Raw genomic sequence first — 20,728 nt, forward strand, 5'->3', positions numbered from 1 at the left:
TGAGAACCAAATACACGTGAAATTAGCCGCTAGCCAAATCAGTCACAGAGGAACTGGGGGGACCTTAAAGAGTCATAACAGAGCGGAGGTGACCGGACAACGCGCGCCACAAAACAGAACAATGCACAGAAAAAAGCCCTGAGGGCACAGAGGAAGCAAGAAGGAACTATTTTGTGAAAATGCGGGTTTAAAGCAAGCCCACGCGGCTCTCCAGATAAGCACAGCGAAACACGTCTGGCTTGCGGCATGAAAAACGGGTTAAATTCAGCGCGTGCTGGGGGCACGCTGGGCCGTCCCTCGGATGCGGGAGATTTTGGGAGAATGCGTGAGTTTGGAAGATTCCGCTTTCGCTTGCTGTTCCAAATGGAATCAAGCCTAGGCGTACAACCTACACGCAGAAAAGCAGGAGACACCGAACTCCTCGTGAGTTCGGCCGGATATGACATCACGTGAGGCGAGCTACGTGGGTCTGCGCAGTGCGGGGCTGAGGAGCCAGGCAGGGCGGCGCGCGCCTGCGCAGTGCGGGGCTGAAGGCCAAGCGTGCCGGCGCGCACGCGCGTGCGTGCGTCTCAGTTTAGTGCGGTACCGGCGCAGTCGTCCCCGGCGCAGAAGTGCTGACGGAACGGGCTGAGGCTGGCTGGCTGTGGAAAGAGAGGCGAGGTTCAGGTTTTGGCCATGGGGAGCGCGGCTCAAGCTCAGGCCGTGGGGGCACGGGCCGCCCGCTGGACCCCTAGAGGGTCCCCGAACCGGGCCTGACCGAGGAGGAGGCGGTCTCCCAGGGTTCGCAGAGGGCGCCGTTCACTCGCCAACGTAGTAGTAACGCTGAAGCTTCTAGAATTTGCGTGCATAACATCGCACCAGCTTGGAGCTAGTTAATCTTTTGTTTGTTGACATCGTTTACTAAAATCTGTGTTGCATGGGAAACAAAGCCCAGAAAAATAGGCTAAAAGCGATTCAGACCCCGGCATAGCGGCCGTCGTTTACGAGAGAGCTAAGTGCGAAGAATCTATCAGGATTGAGTGTAGCGTGGGGGAATTACCATTTTTCTCCGTTATTTTTTTTAAAAGCGTGTTGAAATATGTAACACTGTTAACCGCCCCTGAAAATTTAGTGCAGTTACTGGAACTAAAAAATAAAATCCCCTCCAAAAATCTCAGGGGGGTAATTGCTGAAAACAGTATTTCTTTTTTTATCCATGAAGTTTAGTTGTTTCTCTGTGAAATAGTACTTGAAAAATGGCGGCTTTGTATTCCCCTCTCCCTGAATTGTGTGAGATGGAAGGCCTATGTGCTTATGTCTTGGAAAGCTTCATTTACAATATATTAGAAATTAGATTTTTATAAACGTGATGAAATCTGAACAGTAACCAGCGTGTTGGCAGTCTTTCTGTGATGTCATCTCAAAAAACAGGAACTGAAATTCTCTTTAAGTCAATATTAACCAAAAATGCTTTTTTATTATGTTTGCCTATCAAAATCTTTTCCCTGGGAAGCACTTGGTTACTCTGCTTAAAAGTGTTCCTTAATCCTGTTTTTAGGTCTTCTACGGTTGCAGTGAAAGTTTCTTGAAGATCTTGTTTTAATTGAGCCTTTAATAAATACAAAATAAAAATGGCTTCAAAAAGAGCTCTGGTTATCTTGGCTAAAGGAGCAGAGGAAATGGAGACGGTTATCCCTGTAGATGTCATGAGACGAGCTGGAGTAAGTCCCTCAAAGTTTTTTAGCCCTCCGTTTGAAAGCATTTTTGGATTCTTATAAGTAATTTTGGATAAAGTAGTATTGAATGTACTTTCTGAAATATTTCAAACATATACAACAGTACAGAGGCTATGTAATAATTACCTGTTTATCTGCAATTTAATATTGTTAACATTTTACTATGTTTCTTTCAGATCTGTTTCTTGAAGATACAAATGCTTTAAAGGAATAAACATAGCAAAGCTCTCTTTATTTCCCTAATTCAATTCCCTTTCTGGCCCAAGAAATAACTGCTCTCCTCACAGTGATGTGAATGTAGCCCATGCAAAGTCTAAAGTAATAGACTGTGGTTCTCACTCTGCATGTCTGCATTATAAACCTTTATACGCTCACATAGCCATAGTGAATGCTTAAGTAGCCTTTAGTGAGTGGTGGATACTATTAAACCACCCTCAGAGTTATTGCCGTCTTCATGTTACAGTTCGGAGAAGGCAATAGCAAGCCACTCCAGTACTCTTGCCTAGAAAATCCCATGGATGGAGGAGCCTGGTAGGCTGCAGTCCGTGGGGTCGCTAAGGGTCGGACACGACTGAGCGACTTCACTTTCACTTTTCACTTTCACACATTGGAGAAGGAAATGGCAACCCACTCCAGTGTTCTTGCCTGGAGAATCCCAGGGAAGGGGGAGCCTGGTGGGCTTCCGTCTATGGGGTCACACAGAGTCGGACACGACTGAAGTGACTTAGCAGCAGCCGCGTGTTCCGGTTGAAGAAACAGGCGGAAAAGCAATCAGTCAGTGACTCAAATATTTAATTAAGTGAAGTAATCACATTGTAGTAAAGAATATAGATGCTTAAAATTTGTTTAAAATTGCTGCTTAGTATTGCACTATGGGAATATGCGCAGTCTCCATTCCTCTATTGCATTGTTTTACAGCATTATAGTGCTGTAATACTCTTTTTTTTTTCTGTCGTTCTGGTTTTATTGAGATATAAATAACATACAGCATTGTTTAAGTTTAAGGTGTACAGCATATTTAAGTATATCATGAAATGATGACCACAATAAGTTTAGTGAATATCTGTCATCTCCTATCAATACAAAAGTAAAGACGTAGAAGAAGAAAAATATTTTTTTCCTATGATGAGAACTCAGAAATTACTCTTAAAAACTTTTGTGTATTATATACAACAGTATTAATTATACCTATCCTGTTGTACATTAGTTTCTAATGCTTATTTATCTTATAGCTGAACATTTGTAATATTTGTAATATTCTTGTGCAGGTTTTTCTTGTTTAAAGATATGAAAGTTTTTCAAGGCTCTGAGCCTAAAAGGAATTACTACTTGCATATATGACGTTACTAGAGTTTGTCAAATGACTCTCCAAAGTACTAATATGTGGGCCCACCAGCAGTGAGGAAAATTCCTATTGTTTTCAGTATTGTCAACTTTGTGAATTTTTCTTGGGCAGTGGAGTAGTATTTCATTGTCTTAACTTGCATTTCTACCTTGCATTTCTACCAGGAGGGTTAAATGGCAACAGCAACTTTGCAAGGTGTTTTATCGATAGGATGATCATATGATTTATCACACAGACAAGAACACTTGTGGAAGAAAGGAGGCTAAGCAGATGGGGTACTGGGATAGCATCTTTAATTCATACTGTCGGACAAACTGGGACAGACCTAGTGGTTAAATATATTTAGCCAACTTAATAGCCTAAAGTCAGCATGGTTTTGTTGCAGTATTTCCTGCCAGGTTATTTTAAAACACAGGCCAGCTGTGAAAATGTTACTCTAAATTTATGTTCAGTGTTCTTAAATATCATGATGATGTCTTCCTCTTAGATTAAGGTCACCGTTGCAGGTCTGGCTGGAAAAGACCCGGTACAGTGTAGCCGAGATGTTGTCATTTGTCCTGATGCCAGTCTGGAAGATGCAAAAAAAGAGGTTAGTTCTCTAGACTTGGAATTGTTCATTCCTACCGCTTCTTTATCAGTTTCTTGAACTCTCTCTTATCTACATCTAAAACTGTCACTAGCACAGACTTATTTTAAGAAAGTTACTTTGCTTGGAGGTCTTCAGCACTAAATTAAGCCCTGGGGAGTGGAGAGCTTTGCTTTTTTCCGCTCTGTATCCTCAGGACCTGGCAGGTCCCTGGTGCCTCATGTGCTTGGTGTGGGTGGATGGGCGGGACACCATCACTAGTGTTCTGGCTCATATAGGCAGCCTTGCCTCCTTTCGTAACTGCATTACTTAGTATGAGAGTCACCTGCACATTTCCCATTCATTTCTTACCCTTTATTTGAAAGCTGCTTCTTATCTTTCCTTTATCAGTGACACAGACTTGGGGTTGTGTGATTCATTTTACACGGAACAACTCATACTTGATTCGTGGTTGGATTAAAGGAGGAGTGAGTTCTCCTTAAATTGTGTCACTTTTTCAGTATCTTCAGAATTGAAGTTCTTCCTTTTGTGGGGGACCAACACTTTTGGGAATCCGTGAAGAGTTGTGGTCCCTTTCCTCAGAAGCACACCTACCCACACATACCAGACACTTGAGCCTGTGCTTTCACGGGGCTCAGGCTTCAGAGGCCAGTGTGACAGAAGTGTGGGGCGCACCCTCTTAGAGGAGGGATGGGGCAGATCACCACCCATGATAGCTTTTTTGTGCTATGAGGAGCCTGGAAGTAGAATTCCCCATGCCTGGCTCTCCTCAAAAGCATAGAAAAATGTATTCCTCTCTGATAAATTCACGTATGTCAGTGCTAGATTGTGAAGTATAAGAGTGTTGATATTTTGTAGAAGTTGTTGAATCTCTAAATAGCAGGTTAAAAATGAGAGAGTAGCAGTAAGTGTTTCTTCCCTGTTCTTTTTTGTCCTGTAGGGTCTGGGTGTTCTAGAATAGTGGTTACATTTTGTGTCTGTTTATTGTTCAGTTTCTAAATGGAGTGAAAGAAATTTTCATACTTCACAGATTTTAAGTTTTGCTTGGCTTTGAAACAACATAGGACATTTCAAAGTCTTTAAAAGTAACTAGTATATGTTGGAGTAAAAATGTACTAGATTTTCATTTTATTGTTTGCTTAATGACTAAATTTTTTTAAAACCTTTTTTAACATTTTAAGATACTGTATTAAATCAATTTCTATTTCATAATTTAAGCAAGTTTGAAATTATTAGATTTCTAGGGTGTTTTGGTATCTGAGATACTGAAATATTATGTCATTTTTTTAATACCCTAAGTTCCATTTTACTTAAGGTTAAAACATTCTTTTGTGCCTTTTAGAGTTTGTTTTTTTTTAAATTTATTACTGTGTACATTCTTGTTGAAAAATAACCCGTACAGTGTAGACAAACACAAAGTCATGTGTTACTGTTAATGTCCCTTTCTCATTCTTCCTTTCCTTGCTCCCTGCATCAGTTGGCAGTTTCCTTTGTCCATGAGTATCTATACTGTACACATGTATGTGGGTGTATGTGTGTCTACACACACATATGTATTCACATACATTTATTCTTTTTACAAGAATGAGATCATGCTACACCTGCAATTCTGCAGCACAGATATCATTTCATGTTACTGGTATATGGAGGTTTTCTGCATTGTTGGCTAGTTACAATATTCTATTGTAGAGAAACACCTTGATTTATTTAACTTTCTCTATGAACAGTATTTTTGCTGTGACCATATTTAACATAGGAATGTGTTACTGTTTAATCACATTTCAAATAAAACATTTTTACTTTCTTTTCTTATTTTTTAAACTGTTACAGGGACCTTACGATGTGGTGGTTCTGCCAGGAGGTAATGTGGGTGCACAGAATTTATCTGAGGTAAAGTGTATAAAGAGAGTATTTCAACATCTTGTAGTCTGTTGTTTTTGTTATTAAAATATTTCAGGAAGGAGGCTGTGAATAGAATAGGAAAAGATGAACAAAACAGTGTTCTAGCTTAATTTAAAAAAAAAGTCATTTCTAATAAAATTTACTGTAGAAATAAGCAGAATTGGTGGAACAGTTGTGAATTCTGTGAATAGAGTCCAAATGTAAGATTACTTTTCCCCCCTAAACAGCAACAGAATGATTTATTTTGTGCTTGTGAAGGGTTAAGCATTGAAAGGTAAGAGGTTGGCTGTCTACTCAGCCATTGGAGTGAGGGAGATTGCAGGGACCTAGAAGGCAATGGCACGCCACTCCAGTACTCTTGCCTAGAAAATCCCATGGATGGAGGAGCCTGGTAGGCTGCAGTCCGTGGGGTCGCTAAGGGTTGGACACGACTGAGCGACTTCACTTTCACTTTTCACTTTCACACATTGGAGAAGGAAATGGCAACCCACTCCAGTGTTCTTGCCTGGAGAATCCCAGGGACGGGGGAGCCTGGTGGGCTTCCGTCTATGGGGTCACACAGAGTCGGACACGACTGAAGTGACTTAGCAGCAGCAGAGCTGCCAACTTGAATTCAGTTCAGTTCAGTCGCTCAGTCGTGTCCGACTCTTTGCGACCCCATGAATCACAGCACGCCAGGCCTCCCTGTCCATCACCAACTCCTGGAGTTCACTCAAACTCATGTCCATCGAGTTGGTGAATGAAAAACGTATAAAAGAAGCCACTGCTTCTTCATTTGTTATGTGAAGCTTCAGCCTGCAGGAGGGAAGAAAGAAGGAGGTGAGAGGGGCAGGGACTTCATGAGACAGAAACTCATGAACCAGGTCAAGTCAGACATTTGGGACCTTGGAGTGCTCTCCTTACTTTGTTGTCTGAAAAAAAAAAAACCCCAAACAGCACCTTTCCTCTTTTCTGTATCCCTAGAGTATAAGACGGCAAAGGTTAGCATGCCCAAGGGAAATAGCTTTTCTCAACTTACCTTTAAACATCTTTAAGGAGAGGGTACCCTTTTCTATATAAATGTTGTGGTTGGGTTTAAGCCTGTAGAAACACTGAATTTGGTAGTTTTCATATTGATGATTTAGCAAATATTGCTAAATCATATTGTTTTTCAACATTGTTGAATTCAACAATATGTTGAAAAACAGTCAGATGGAAGATCGTGTGGTTAAGCTAAAACCAGATTCTACTGAAGTTTCTAGCCGAGATTGGCTGCGGCTTAATGACAGTTTGATGTACTTTGGTTCTCTGACTAGTCCGCTGCTGTGAAGGAGATACTGAAGGAACAAGAGAAGAGGAAGGGCCTCATCGCTGCCATCTGTGCAGGTAACCTCAGGCCGGCCCCTGTCCAAGTGTGTCTGCAACTTGCTTCAAAAACACATGACAGGGTTGTCTTTGAGTACGAGATTGTGTTCCCAGTACTTCTTCCACTTCCTAAAGCGTGAAGGCCTTCTGTGTTGGTGTGTTTAGTTGGGGGCCTGAGGTTGATACCATGTCAGAAGTGACTGCAGTTACTCCAGTTTCTGCCTCTCCCTGCCTTTGGTGTACGTTCTTTGGAACCTATTGTTTTCTGTGTTTGATGGACCTGGAGGAAAGCAAGGCCCCTCTGGAATTCAGTAAACAGTTGTTACAGCCAGTCCCAGTGCCAGAGAGGACTTCTGCCAGCACGAGGTCAGCAAGAATCAGGCCAGCGTTAATAATCACGGATCTGCCCTGAGCTTGCCCTGGGGGCTTCCCACCTGATCCTCAGTGTTGAGTTCCAGGTCTGAGGTACTGTATTTTCTCTGCCACATGATTTAGAGTAAGGGTGGTGGTGTTTTGCAGGGGTCCTCACATCTTTGAAACCTAGTAATATCAGTCATTTGGTTTTTGATACCATTTTAAAGTCCATTCTTTTTGCTCTAATATGAGATGATATTCCGCCATCTTCCATTTTTTTCATAGTGTGATTTTGGCAGGTGCCTTCCTTATTCATAGGTTTTCATTAAATGGTTTATCAAGAGAGCAGATAAGCAAATGGATGGATGGTTAGACAAAATGACACAATATTTTATTCAATACGATAAGACTTTTTTTGGCATTGAAACATGTACATTATCATATGTGAAACGAATCGTCAGTTCAGGGTCGATGCATATTACAGGATGCTCGGGGGTGGTGTGCGGAGATGACCCAGAGGGAGGATAATGGAAGGAAGGAGATGGGAGGGGGGTTCAGGAAGGGGAACTCATGTATATCCGAGGCAGATTCATGTCAATGTATGGCAAAACCAACCAATATAATATTGTAAAATAATTAACCTCCAATAAAAATTTAAAAAAAAAACAAATATGATAGACTTTTTAAAAGAGATTGTAGTCGTAGGCTGGGGGTCTGGGAACTGTGCCTTAGAGCAGTGGTTCTCACAGTCTTTCCAGAAGGTTTGTAAGGGCAGAGCAGATACTGCTCACACATTATTTGCCTTTTTGCTTTTAATTCTCACAGGAATTACATCAGAGAATGACTATGGCATCATTCAGGCATGGCTTGCATGCTGAGTGTTCTTAGCTCATAAACCTTTCAAGTTTTAATTTCTGGTGTGGCAGTTACTGATAAATGTTACTCACACTAATAGCTGAAGGGACCCTAAGACTTGAGTGTTTGAGAACCCCCGAGTAAGAGACCAGGAAGGGCTGAGGGGCATCCACCTGGCAGTCCTCGTCTTTGGGTTCCAGTCAGCACTGACCTCTGACCTGCCCTTGTGGCTTAAGGATTTCTCTGCTAAAGGGCACTGCAGCCCAAGTAGCTGTACTGCTCCTTAAGGAGGAAGACATGAGTTAGTTCAGTCACTCAGTCATGTCCAATTCTTTGCGACCCCATGGACTCCAGCACGCCAGTCTTCCCTGTTCATCATCAGCTCCCAGAGCTTGCTCCAGTTCACTCATGTCCATTGAGTCGATGATGCCATCCAACCATCTCATCCTCTGTTGTTCCCTTCTTCTGCCTTCAATCTTTCCCAGCATTGGGGTCTTTTCCAGTGCATCAGTTCTTCGCATCAGGTGACCACAGTATTGGAGTTTCAGCTTCAGCATCAGTCCTTCCAGTGAATATTCAGGACTGATTTCCTTTAGGATTGACTGGTTTGCTGTCCAAGGGATTCTAAAGAGTCCCAACATCACAGTTCAGAAGCATCAGTTCTTCAGCACTCAGATTTCTTAATGGTCCAAGTCTCACATCCATACATGACTACTGGAAAAACCATAGCTTTGACTAGATGGACCTTTGTCAGCGAAGTAATGTCTGTGCTTTTTAATATGCTGTCTAGGTTGGTCATAGCTTTTCTTCTAGAGAGCTCTTCAAGAAAATTAGAGATACCAAGGGAACATTTCATGCAGAGATGGCCATAATAAAGGACAAAAACAGTATGGACCTAACAGAAGCAGAAGATGCTAAGGAGGAGGAGGACATAGGTGCTATTAGTTGTATAAGGACTTAGTCCAGTTCACCCTCACCGCACCCTACCCCACGTGCTGACCCCTCACCTCTGCTGCATTCTTAGTGCTTAGCGCTTTGACCAAAGAAAGAAGGGAAAGGTTTGCGTTGGGTTTGTCCCCTTAGGACTGCTGAAAGTAAAACACATGTCAGTTTGTCATTTTGTGTCACTCAGGTAGCAGAATCATGAGCTGCTTCCGGTTCCCAGTGTTGTGCTGAGGCAGGATTGACTCCCAGGCTGTTAAGACGTGCAGCCCTTGTCATCATTGACATCCACGCTGTAAAGTAAACGGCACTGGTAACATGTCGTCTGGTTGAATGTCCTGCACTGCTCTGCTGGGTGCTGCAGAAGACTGTAGAAATGTGATCGTGTGTTGAGGAGAGATTGAAACGAGCAACGGCAGAGATTCAGATGTTTCAATCAGATGAGAACAAGATGAGGCTTAGACGTTACACTTAGGGATTGGCAACAGTTTACTGAACTGAAGGAATGTTAACCCCCAATACTGAGTGAGAACGAGAGAAAGAACCTGGAAGGGAGGCTTTCAGGAGAAAATAAAATGAGATTGGGGGAGGGGGGAGGCGTGAGGGGTATGGCAGCCAGTTAGTTGGCAGGTGCTGGGCTCCAGGTACAGGCGCAAGCTCTGGGACACCTGGAGAGGCTAGGACCCTTTCCATAAATAACCACATGGTGGCGCTGTTGACGTTCCCCTCTGGTCTTCCCAAGGTGATTGTGTCCACTGTGCCCTCTGCTCCCAGCTCAGAGCTGGACCCCTATATATTTTTATATATATATATAATTTATTTACTTTTGACTGTGTGCTGGGTCTTCACTGCTCCACAACCTTTTCTCTAGTTGAAGAGAGCAGGGACTACTCTTGGTTTGGTGCACAGGCCCTGGGCTTCAGTAGTTACAGCACGTGGGCTCAATAGTTGTGGTTTTCGGGCTGTAGAGCACAGGCTCAGTAGTTCTGCACTGACTCAGCTGTTCCGTGGCATGTGGGATCTTCCCAGACTGGGGATCAAACCTGTGCCTCCTGAAGTGGTGGGCGGAGTCCTTACTCCTGAGCCACCAGGGAAGCCCCCAACTAGGATTCTGATGCCCCAGAAAGCCATAATTTTGAGTTACCATACATATATTAACATCATTATAGGCAACAATTTTATCACCTGGAGGGAGCAGCCTAAAAATTCCTAACTCACCATATGACTACTGTCCTCAAGTAAGATCCATCATTTGAAATTTGCTCTAAAATGTACTGGAGGAAAATGATTGTTTCTTAAAATCTTACAAAATAAGATAATAATCCATTCAAATAAAATTGAGTGATAATTATGACAGACTTTTAAAATTTGCTTCCAAACACAGCTCTTGTATACAGAATACAAGTAAGGAGGGAGGCGACATCAGACATGTTTAAGAGGCCTTTGATGTAAGGTATAAATGAGGACTTGGTCTAAAACTGACACCTGATGTTAGACCAACAGCTTATGTAATTAGGTGATACTTATTTGATCTTCCTGTTAGTAGCTTCTAAGATCTTGAGTCTCCCATAGGTCTGTTATGTAACTACTTTTTCCTTGGAACTGTGTTGAAAAATGAAAGTTCAGAAGAGCAAGTGCTTGGGTTTGCTGGAGCTGAAGTGCGCGAGTCTGTCTTGGGACCTTAGCTACAGTGCCCTGACCATTTAGAAGGTCACAGGGTTCTTCTGAAGTTTTTCTAGGTTTGACATGAGGCGTTAGAAAGTTTTTCTTTGTTGTTATTTTTTATTATTTTTGGTGACTTAGAGAAAAAAGGTAGAGGGACTCCTTTTAAAAAAAATAGGTTTAATAACAAAAAGTAAGAAATTTTTCTGATTTTAGTCTCTATTTGAGAATTGTTACAAAATGATTATCAATAAAGTTGACCACTCATTAAAGTCTCAAGTTGGCACCTGCATTTTTTTTTTAACCTCCGTTTTAAGAGAGACAGTGTAGAGGACCACAGCAGGCATTTGTGCTGTACTCTTCTCTTCAGTGTGTGGTTATAAGAAAGAAACGCCAGCACCTCTGTGTCTCAGCCATGTAGGCATTTCATGGCTGTCTTCTGTGGGTCTGGGAAAATGTCCCATTTAGTTTAATATATTCATTTAATATATGCCCCCTGATATATTTGGGTAGATGGGTGAGTGCTGATCTTTCATTTTCAAGTAGAAAAGTAAAATTAGTCCATGAAATAGCAGTCAAGCCCAGAGGTTCAGAGCATGCTGGTTGCGTTTAATGTATAACTAAGCCTTACATTTGCAAAGAAGCAAGACGTTTAACCCTTGGTAGTCTCCCATTCTTTGTACCCCTGTTGCACTTGCAGCCTTTTGCTTGAGGGGGGCATGGTTTGTTTATCTGTTTGTTCCTTAGATATAAAGGTAAATCTTTCTGATTAAGTGGTTACTGAAGTGTTTTGAGTTTGTACATTTTTGCCACACGTGTTCTGCAGATGGTTGATTATAAACATACTTCATCTCTCATACTAGTAAGTGTTTAGTTTTAGAATCATAAGTATATTTTTAGGTAAGAGCCCCCTGATTCAAAGAATGCTCTTGTTGCTGCAGTTTTTAAAACATGGGTTTTTCTGTGTATGCACTTAAATCTCTTTATTCATCTTTTAGGCCCTACAGCTCTGCTGGCTCATGAAATAGGTTTTGGAAGCAAAGTTACAACACACCCACTTGCTAAAGACAAAATGATGAATGGAAGTAAGTACATGCTTATATTCTAACGTGCAGAAAGACCTACTCAGAAAGCTGTGTTGTAGCATTGTCTCCCACTTGGAAGACATTTTGTACATAGAGGTTCTCTGTGGGTTGGGGTGTGATGTGTTCCTCACTTTCTTTGCAAGTGTCTTAATGAGAAAGACCGGCTAACGGGATGGGTCTCTGTGTGCAGGTTGCCTAATGGGGTACAGGGGCTGAGCCAAAGGCCAGTCAGGTTCCTTGTGGTCACAGATTGAAGTGGTTACAAAATGCCAGTTTAACTAGTTTAATAAATACTTTGCCAGCAGTCTGAGGATAAAATTTAAACCTTGGTGGCAATTTCAGAGGGTGCCCTTTTGCCCACAGTTCAGAGTAAAATGGACATTGTTCCCTTCCTGCAGAGGAGGCCTGCTCCTTCATTGACAGGTTCCTTTGTAAATATCAGCCAGATATTTAACTTTTATACGTTTATTTTTATAAAAACAATTTTCTATTCATGGTAAAGAAAAAAAACAGTAAAGAAAGGAATGAAGTAAAAGTAAATGATTCCCTTCTCTCTGACTTCCCTACCCCCTTTCTACTTTGCAGAGGTAACTTCTGTTAGGTTTCCTGTGTAACTCTAGAATTTTCTCTGCACATACTCATTATCCTTTGTAGTTTAATGTTTTTACTCAAATGAGAGCTAGTAAATATGTTCTGCAGCTTGCTTTTCAAACCTAACATTATACCTTTCTTCTCCCCTAACTTATCATTTCTCTAATGTTACTTTGTACTTGGAGGTTATGTTTTTAAAAGCGCATGTCATTGTCTCTGCCCTCCAGGAGTTAATAGCGTGCAGAGACACGTGCACCAGATTTTAAAATGCTGTGAGGCAGTGTGTAGTTAGGGGCACAGCAGGGTCGCTGTGCTCCTGAATGTGCAGCTCTGTCATGATGGACACTGCCTTTGAAACAGTGCTTCTTGGCGTGTGGTTCAGAACACCAGCCAGGCAGTGTCTTCCTCTGCCACCTGTGCCTGGCATGCGTATCGAAGGGAGCAGAGACCAAAACTTGTATAGAGAAAGGGACATCACACTGGTGTGGATACATGCAAGGGAATCAGAAATTCCCACTTGGAAACCATAAGTGGCTCAGCTGGCGTTCCACCAGTGGGGAGACTGGGTGACCAGCTCCATTTAAAACACCCACTAACCAGCAGCCAATGGCTACATCAAAAGACTGGTAATATCAAGAGCAGATTTGAAAACAACTATGCCACTGATACATTTTCTTGCTGTATCAGTTCTGCTCTGGACTTCTGAACTAAAAGTAGGGCAGGCAATTCATGTTCTTTCTTCGTTCATCCTTTCATAGCAAAGTAAAGTGATGCATTTTTCATTTTACTGCCTTGTAAAACAACAGACCTTATTTTTTAAAGGAGTGTTAGGTTCACAGCAAAATTAAGCAAAGAGTAGAGTTTCCATAAACCCTCTGTGCCCCCATCCCCACCTCCCTCCCCATCCGCTTCCTTTCCCCCACAGGACGGTACCTTTGTAACAGTCGATGAACCCGCACTGACACGTCATCACCACCCAAAGTCCATAGTTTACCTTCGGGTTCACTCTTGGTGTTGGACATTCTGCATATTCTTAGATTTGATCCAAGGTAGTATTGATGTTTTTTTTGAAAAATCTATAGTTTTAGGTGCTGGAGAAGACTCTTGAGAGTCCCTTGGACTGCAAGGAGATCCAACCAGTCCATCCTAAAGGAGATCAGTCCTGGGTATTCATTGGAAGGACTAATGCTAAAGCTGAAACTCCAATACTTTGGCCACCTCATACGACAAGTTGACTCACTGGAAAAGAGTGATGCTAGGAGGGATTGGGGGTGGGAGGAGACGGGGACAACAGAGAATGAGATGGCTGGATGGCATCACCGACTCAATGGACATGAATTTGAGTGAACTCCAGGAGTTGGTGATGGACAGGGAGGCCTGGCGTGCTGTGATTCATGGGGTTGCAAAGAGTCGGACATGACTGAGCAACTGAACTGAATAGTTTTATTTTAGCTGATAGAAAAATACTAAATTGTCAGTAAAACCATCTATGTGAAAATTGATTTTTTTTTTTAAGGCTCTGACTTCTGGGCATTTTTTAATGTAGGGGTTTAGTTTACTTTGAGCTAATGGTGGGCTTTTGGAGGGTCAGAAAGAGCAGAATCAGGCTTCCTTTAGCAGTAACGACTCGTGGGAAGGAAGAAGCGAGTAAAACGTGTTCACCATTATCTGCTTGTGTATCTTTGTGGCTCTTTCCTTGTAACACCTCAGGAAGATGAGGCTGAGCAGAAATAGAAGACTATGAGATTGTTGACTCTCTTGGGCACTTACAGGTCACGTTCACATGTGTTATCTCGAGCCTGGCAGCCCAGGTACCCAGTAGGGCACGTGTGGGCTTCACCAACGAGGAAACAGGCCACTTGCCTGACTTGGTCCGGAACTGGGGCCCCGTGTCTGTCCACATGAGGCCCACACACACTGAGGTCACTAGGTGTTGGGTTCAGTCAGCAAGGCCTTTTGTAAGAAAAAAACATTTGCAGTGTCTGCATTCTGAGAAGTGGAGCTGTAATCACTTCCTGGGTGAGGAGGCCCTTCCTCATCGTGAACTTCAAATTAAGAGCCATATGACATTTTTTACTCACATAAGCCATCCAATCTGAAGGACAGAGTATTTCCATTTCTCAGCTTTAAAATAAAGAAGGGGTGACTTCAAAGTTTTGTTCAGTTCTCGTTTGTATGGTTTACTGAGAGGCTGGATGCTGGCTCCCAGGGATGAACAGGGACTCTGGAGCAGGTGACTCCCATGTGGCTCCAGCCCCACCCCTCCCTGCCCACGAGGGCTGGTCCTGTAACCTTGCTGGGCCTCAGTTTCCCTATCTGTCACCTGAGGAGGACCATAGGTAGCCCCTGCCTCTCGGGGCTGTTGATGGGCTCCGTGAGTCAGTGTGTGTGATATACTGGACTTCTGTGGGTCACTGAAGCCGTGTCAAAGGGCCCACCAGTCAGTGCCTGGCTCTGGGCTGAGTGCTGGGGATGTAGAGCAGACAGACTGCTATCACCAGGGCTCAACTTGTTGGGTTAGCATCATGCCTATTTAACAGAAGAGAAAAACAGGGAGGTCAGACAGCTGCCAAATAGCAGACTGAGGTTTGAATCTGGCAGACTGATACCTGAGCTGATGTGCTCAGGGATCAATGGCTTTTCCTGGAAGGGCTGGATAGTAATGATCTAGGGCTGTCTGGGCCGCCACGTCTCTGGGGCTCCCAGACCACAAAGGTGACAGTGTGCAGGTGAAAACGGCTGTTGGTTACTACCCTATGGCCCCTAGCCTCCGCCATTGCTTCGTCTCTGGGCTTTGAGAGAGACTTTGTGGTGTTTGCTCAAAGTTAAAAAGGAATGAACACCTCCTGCAGGTTGACCAGGAATGACTGTTGCACCGGTGTCGTTTTTCTCTGTCTTCACCGCTAGGTGGAGGTGGTCTGTAAGCAGCCCTTTAGCTCTTCCTGGCTGAGATTTTTGAGAAGAACCAGAAGTTTTAAACATTTTTAACCAGCGTAAGCTGTATTTGTAGTATTTTATCTATAAAGAGGTTGTTACCTGAATCGTTCAGAGCCATGCCTTCACTGCCTGTGTCTCGGTGTCCGTCTCTGCTCCGGATTCTCTACTTCAGCACTCGGGATGATCTCTGCTGCTGCTGCTGCCCAGTCACTTCCGTCATGTCTGACTGTGCGACCCCATAGACGGCAGCCCACCAGGCTCCCCCGTCCCTGGGATTCTCCAGGCAGGAACACTGGAGCGGGTTGCCATTTCCTTCTCCAGTGCATGAAAGTGAAGTCGCTCAGTCATGTCTGATTCTTAGCGACCCCATGGACTACAGCCCACCAGGCTGCTCTGTCCATGGGATTTTCCAGGCAAAAGTACTGGAGTGGGATGCCACTGCCTTCTCCATGGGATGATCTCTAACCATCAGGAAATGAGGTTAGCTTAGGAAAACCTCTCCCCTGCAGACCAGGGGTCCCCTTTTCTTCTGTGGAAAGGTAACTGGGAGAGCACTCATGGACTGTCGTCAGTTGTTTCACTGGGTGACTTGATTTGTAATGAGGAGAGGAAGCCCTGAAGCAGGGCAGTGGTGTTCATCCCTGGGAAAGGATGGGTATGTCGGGACACAGTCTCTAAAGCTTGCTGGTGCAGCAGGAGCATCTTTCTCAGGCGCGCTGTTCTGTGTGAGCATCAAACAAGCATTTCCTGAGCTCTTCTTTGGGCTCTGGGGACAGAAAAGGACAAGATCAAGCCATGTTCTCGGGGCTCCTCTGAGGAGGAGGGGGCAGAGGTCGTGCAATGCTGCAGGCCTGAATGCCTGCAGGGACCAGATGGGGCAGGATTGCACAGAGGACCCTTGTGGGCTTATGAACCTGGCTCTGAATCTGTTTGTCCTTCATGTCCTGTCATTGAGCAGTGTCACCATGCAGCCAGGCGGCCGGGAGTCCTCATTGGTGTCTCCCCACGTCCAGTCCCTCCCCAAGGTCTTGGCGTTTTATCTCCAAGACACACCTCAGACATCCATGTCCTTACCATGGCCTCTGTCCTGTCCAGGTCTCTGTTTACTCCCAGCGGGTTCTTCTTCGTCTCCCCTCTGCTGCTTTCTGCCCCGTCTTTGTACGCAGGCTAGGCCTCAGGGCTCGTGTACCATGATGTGGAGGTGAGGGTCACTTCAAGGTGCCAGAGAAAGTGGCGAAGGCTTCTCACGGGGGGCGCCTGGGTGTGCTCTGGTTTGCACTGTGGAACGTGCCCTGTTTGGTGGTGCTGAGAGTGGAGGGAAAGGCAGGAGGAAGGGGGACTGCACGCAAGTCCTGCATTGAGGCAGCAGGCAGGGAGTGTTCATTCGATCTTTCCTTCACCTGACATTCGGGAGCACCTCCCTGGTGCCATTAGCATTCTAGACTGGACGGGTAGGTGAGGGCTCAGCGTGTCACAGACCAGAGGTAAACAGGAGCCAGATGGTTTCCTGGGTGCTGGGAGGGTGCATGATAGAGTGACCTGTGGGCCCTGGTGAGAGAGCGGTCCATGCTGAATTCAAGGGAGTGAGTTGCCGAGAGGAGCTTTCTGGGCAGAGGGAGCAGTCTGGGTGGCTCCTCCAGGGCCAGAAAGACTACAGTGCAGAGCTGTAGCAGAGCTGCAGGCGGGAGAGTGGGCCCCGGGGGCAGCTGCGGGGTCAAGGGGCCAGGCCACATGAGGTGCTGCTGCCTGTGAGGGGTTCGGCCTGGTGCCTATGCGGTGGGAGGATTTGGTGACCATCTAATGTGGAATGTGAGGGTGGGGGGTGTTCAGGGAATCCCAGCTTTGAGCCCTCAGATCTCCCTGGAGGTGGTAGTGTTTACTTCATGCGAATATAGGAGTAGCCTGTTTCTTACTACATTTGCGAAGATACAGCCAGCTGTGTCCTCCGAAAGCAGGCAGTGCCTCACAAAGTAGGTTTCTCCCCACTTGCACCTCTCTCCCCACCCACCACATATTGTGTGTGATTTCTGCTTGTTTGCTTTGGAGGCAGCAGAAAGTGTGCCTCACCCAGGGGGTCTGTATATTACAGGTCATTTCTATCTTCAGCACTGGTTCCCCTACATCCTCCTTCCTCCAGCATTTTATAGGGAAGGAAAAATAATTTTCCCTTGTATCCTTCTGAGTTCTTAGTTGAGACCCTTGTTACAGGAGACAGGTTGACTGGAGAAGAACAAAGTTTATTAACATGTATACTTTATGTTTGGGCTTCCCAAGTGGCGCTAGTGGTAAAGAATCTGCCTGCCAATGCAGGAGACCTCATTGGGGGCTGTGGAGGCTACAGCAGAGGCCTGGCAGGCTACAGGCCATGGGGTCGCAGAGTCAGACACAGCTAAGCAACTGAACACTATAACTCATGTATACATGGAAGAGCCCCAGGGGAAAATGAGTAACTCCCTGAGATGGTTTAGAATTCTGGCTTAAATTCCATCTTAATAGGGAAAGGGGAGACAGGCTTCTCGGGAAGGTAATTGGGTTTTTGGAAAGATGAAGGGGCCCTTTGAAGAGTAGATGGGAGGAATGATAAGGTTTGTCTGGGTGTAGTATCAGCTCTTGGTTCTCTCTTCTGATTGACAGAACTTCCAGGAGGGGATTTCTGATAGCTGAGTTCCTTTTGGACAGTCTGTGTTTAGGCAGGAAAGCGGATTCAGAGAAACCTCTCCCTTTCTGTCCTGCTGTGCTCTGAAAGCCGGGGGTGCCTAATGGAGGGATGAGTGACTGACTACAGTGTTGGTGTTGTGAGCTTTTGCTTTTTTTTTTAAATTTTGGCTTGTTTGTGTTTTCATTTTTGTGAGACAGCAGTGTGCGGTAGGGGAATGAAAGTGTCGAGTGGTGTTCATGGCTGTCCTGCATAGCCCATGAGGACCTAACCCTTCTTTGTTTTTATTTCCCAGGTCATTACAGCTATTCCGAGAACCGTGTGGAGAAGGACGGCCTGATCCTCACCAGTCGGGGGCCAGGAACCAGCTTCGAGTTTGCTCTGAAGATCGTCGAGGTGCTGGTCGGCAAGGAGATGGCCGACCAAGTGAAGGCCCCACTGGTTCTTAAAGATTAAAGTGGGAAGGCTTGATGATGGGTCAGAGAGACAGGCCATTTGTAATCCAGCCTCATTGTGTTCACTTTTAAAAGGGGGCGCGGTCACTGTGCAGAGAAGCCGTCTTCCTCACACCCTCCCCGTCCATTTGTGGCTCTGACATGACAGCTGTGCAGCGATTTCAGTTGTATCCCACCATTTCTGAACCTTGATTGCAGAATAAATAGGACATTTAGAGAACTATGAACTGTTCCTTCTTTTCTCTCTGTGTTTTCTTGTGTGAAACCAAGTGGTATCAGCTTCGTCTGCAGCTCGTAACTTGTTCAGTCTTGTCCAACTTTTTGCAGCCTCGTGGATTGTAGCCAACCTGGCTCCTCTGCCTGTGGGATTCTCCAGGCAAGAATACTGGAGCAGGTTGCTGTGCCCTCCTCCAGGGGATCTTCCTGACCCAGGGATCGAACTCCAGTCTCCTCCGTTGCAGGCAGGTTCTTCACCATCTGAACCATCAGCAAAACTGGTAGCTCGTAACTATTGATCCAGCTGCTGAAATAACTGAACAGGGGACATTTTTCACACAGCAAGGTGAAAACACATAGACGAAAGAGGCTTGTGACTTCTCTCCGATTCATTAACTGTATCCCTAATGTGCTATTAAAAATACCAACACAGTTGGCTTCCTGGTGAATTTTTGTAAGGTCCTTATCTCCTGTTGCAGAAAAAGTCCTGAGATGGGAGTTGAGAACCTCTCAAGGCTGGCCTTGCCTGTTTTCCCCTCCTCAGAGAGTAGCACCCAGCTCTTTCAGCTGCCCAGGTCCCTAGGTGGGGTGTGTGAGTTGAATGCCAGGACATGGGCTCATCCAGTCAGAGCCCAACACACCTGACCATGCAGCCCAGGTGAGACCCGTCAGCCAGTGAGATTCTGTTCTGGGACCTGCCCTGCCTGCTGCGGTTCTGTCTGCCAGGTGCTCAGGAGGACTGGCCCTAGCATGGCTCCAGAATGAGAGGTAGGAAGCTGAGGACGAGGCTTGACCCAAGATCTGTCTACACCTGGAGCAGAACGACAAGTGGACTTTTGAACATGTGTCAATTCCCTTGACTTTTGTGTTGGTGGAATCATTTATAAGGGACTGACGAGATGGAAGTGAACTGACGTCAGAGGGCTGAGCTACTAAGTAAAACTGCCCAACGCAGAGAACGTGCGTTGCTGGGCGGCCTTGTCGTTGGCTGTCCTCGTTTTCCTCCTGGACACAGTATGGACATCAGTGAACTTTCTGAAAAGGCCAGGCCAGGTGGTAAGTACTTAAGGTGTGTGGGCTGTCAGGCTTCCATCACAACTGCTCAGCTCTGACCAACCTGCACAGAAGCATCCACAGCCAGCCATTAGGACCACCGTGTAGCAAAACCCTCTTCACCAAACCAGGCAGCACTAGAGCTGGACCCTCAGGCTGCAGTTTGTAGATCGACCCCTGAACCAGAAGGCAAGGTGGATGTTCATTACTAAAAACGTAAATAACTGCTTGTTTTGATGAGCTGCTTGTTTTGATTAGCTCTGTGATGATGTAAACAAGATGTGAGGAGGGGGAACAGAAGAGACCTCATGAAGGGTGGGGGCCGCTGAGGCTTCAGCTAAGACCTGAGGGCAGGTCCGGCTCCATCAGCAACTGTTAGCGTTGCTGCACCTACGGTGTGCTGAGCCTGATCCTGGGGCTGGAGTAAATATGGGGAGACAGGGTCTGTCTTAGATCTTCTGTGTAGAGTTGTTCAGTCACTCAATTGTGTCTGACTCTTTGTGACCCCATGGACTGCAGCACTCCAGGCTGCTTTGTCCATCATCAACACCCGGAGCTTACTCAAACTTGTCCATTGAGTTGGTGATGCCATCCAACCTTCTCATCTTCTGTCATCCCCTTCTCCTCCTGCCATCAATCTTTGCCAGCATCAGGGTCTTTTCCAGTGAGTTGGCTCGTCACATCAGGTGGCCAAAGTATTGGAGCTTCAGCTTTAGCATCAGTCCTTCCAATGAATATTCAGGACTGATTTCCTTTAGGATTGACTGGTTTGATCTCCTTGCAGTCCAAGGGACTCTCAAGAGTCTTCTCCAACACCACACTTGGAAAGCATCAATTCTTCGGTGCTCAGCCTTCTTTATGGTCCAACTCTTACATCAATACATGACTACTGTAAAAACCAAAGCTTTGACTAGACTGACCTTTGTCAGCAAAGTAATGGTCTCTGCTTTTTAATTTGTCATAGGTCTGTCATAGCTTTTCTTCTAAGGAGCAAGTATCTTTTAATTTCATGGCTGCAGTCACCTGATGT

The 20,728-nt window shown here is 45.1% G+C and overlaps 1 protein-coding gene across 4 annotated transcripts; it reads left to right on the forward strand.

Moving 5' to 3' along the window:
• The first annotated feature begins 501 nt into the window (after positions 1–501).
• On the forward strand, positions 502–18,656 carry PARK7 (Parkinsonism associated deglycase). Of its 4 annotated transcripts, none has more exons than XM_055419477.2 (7): positions 502–655; positions 1,538–1,700; positions 3,548–3,649; positions 5,477–5,536; positions 6,844–6,913; positions 11,704–11,790; positions 18,270–18,656. In XM_055419477.2, exons 2-7 carry the CDS (start codon positions 1,611–1,613, stop codon positions 18,428–18,430), a joined length of 570 nt encoding a protein of 189 aa, XP_055275452.2. In that variant the 5' UTR covers positions 502–655; positions 1,538–1,610; the 3' UTR covers positions 18,431–18,656. The 4 variants fall into 4 exon arrangements, with proteins under 4 accessions (XP_055275452.2, XP_055275453.2, XP_055275454.2 ...); XM_055419478.2 differs by having other exon boundaries at positions 517–660; XM_055419479.2 differs by having other exon boundaries at positions 520–666.
• The last annotated feature ends 2,072 nt before the right edge of the window (positions 18,657–20,728 follow it).

Source organism: Moschus berezovskii, chromosome 17 (assembly GCF_049115385.1).
Source record: "Moschus berezovskii isolate FMDL1 chromosome 17, NW_MosBer_1.0, whole genome shotgun sequence".
Classification (NCBI taxonomy): domain Eukaryota; kingdom Metazoa; phylum Chordata; class Mammalia; order Artiodactyla; family Moschidae; genus Moschus; species Moschus berezovskii.

Coding starts and splice junctions, on each gene's coding strand:
- PARK7 (XM_055419477.2), top strand. CDS start 1,611: ATGGCTTCAAAAAGAGCTCTGGTTATCTTGGCTAAAGGAGCAGAGGAA. Junction 1,701..3,547: donor ATGTCATGAGACGAGCTGGA/GTAAGTCCCTCA, acceptor TCTTCCTCTTAG/ATTAAGGTCACCGTTGCAGG. Junction 3,650..5,476: donor TGGAAGATGCAAAAAAAGAG/GTTAGTTCTCTA, acceptor AAACTGTTACAG/GGACCTTACGATGTGGTGGT.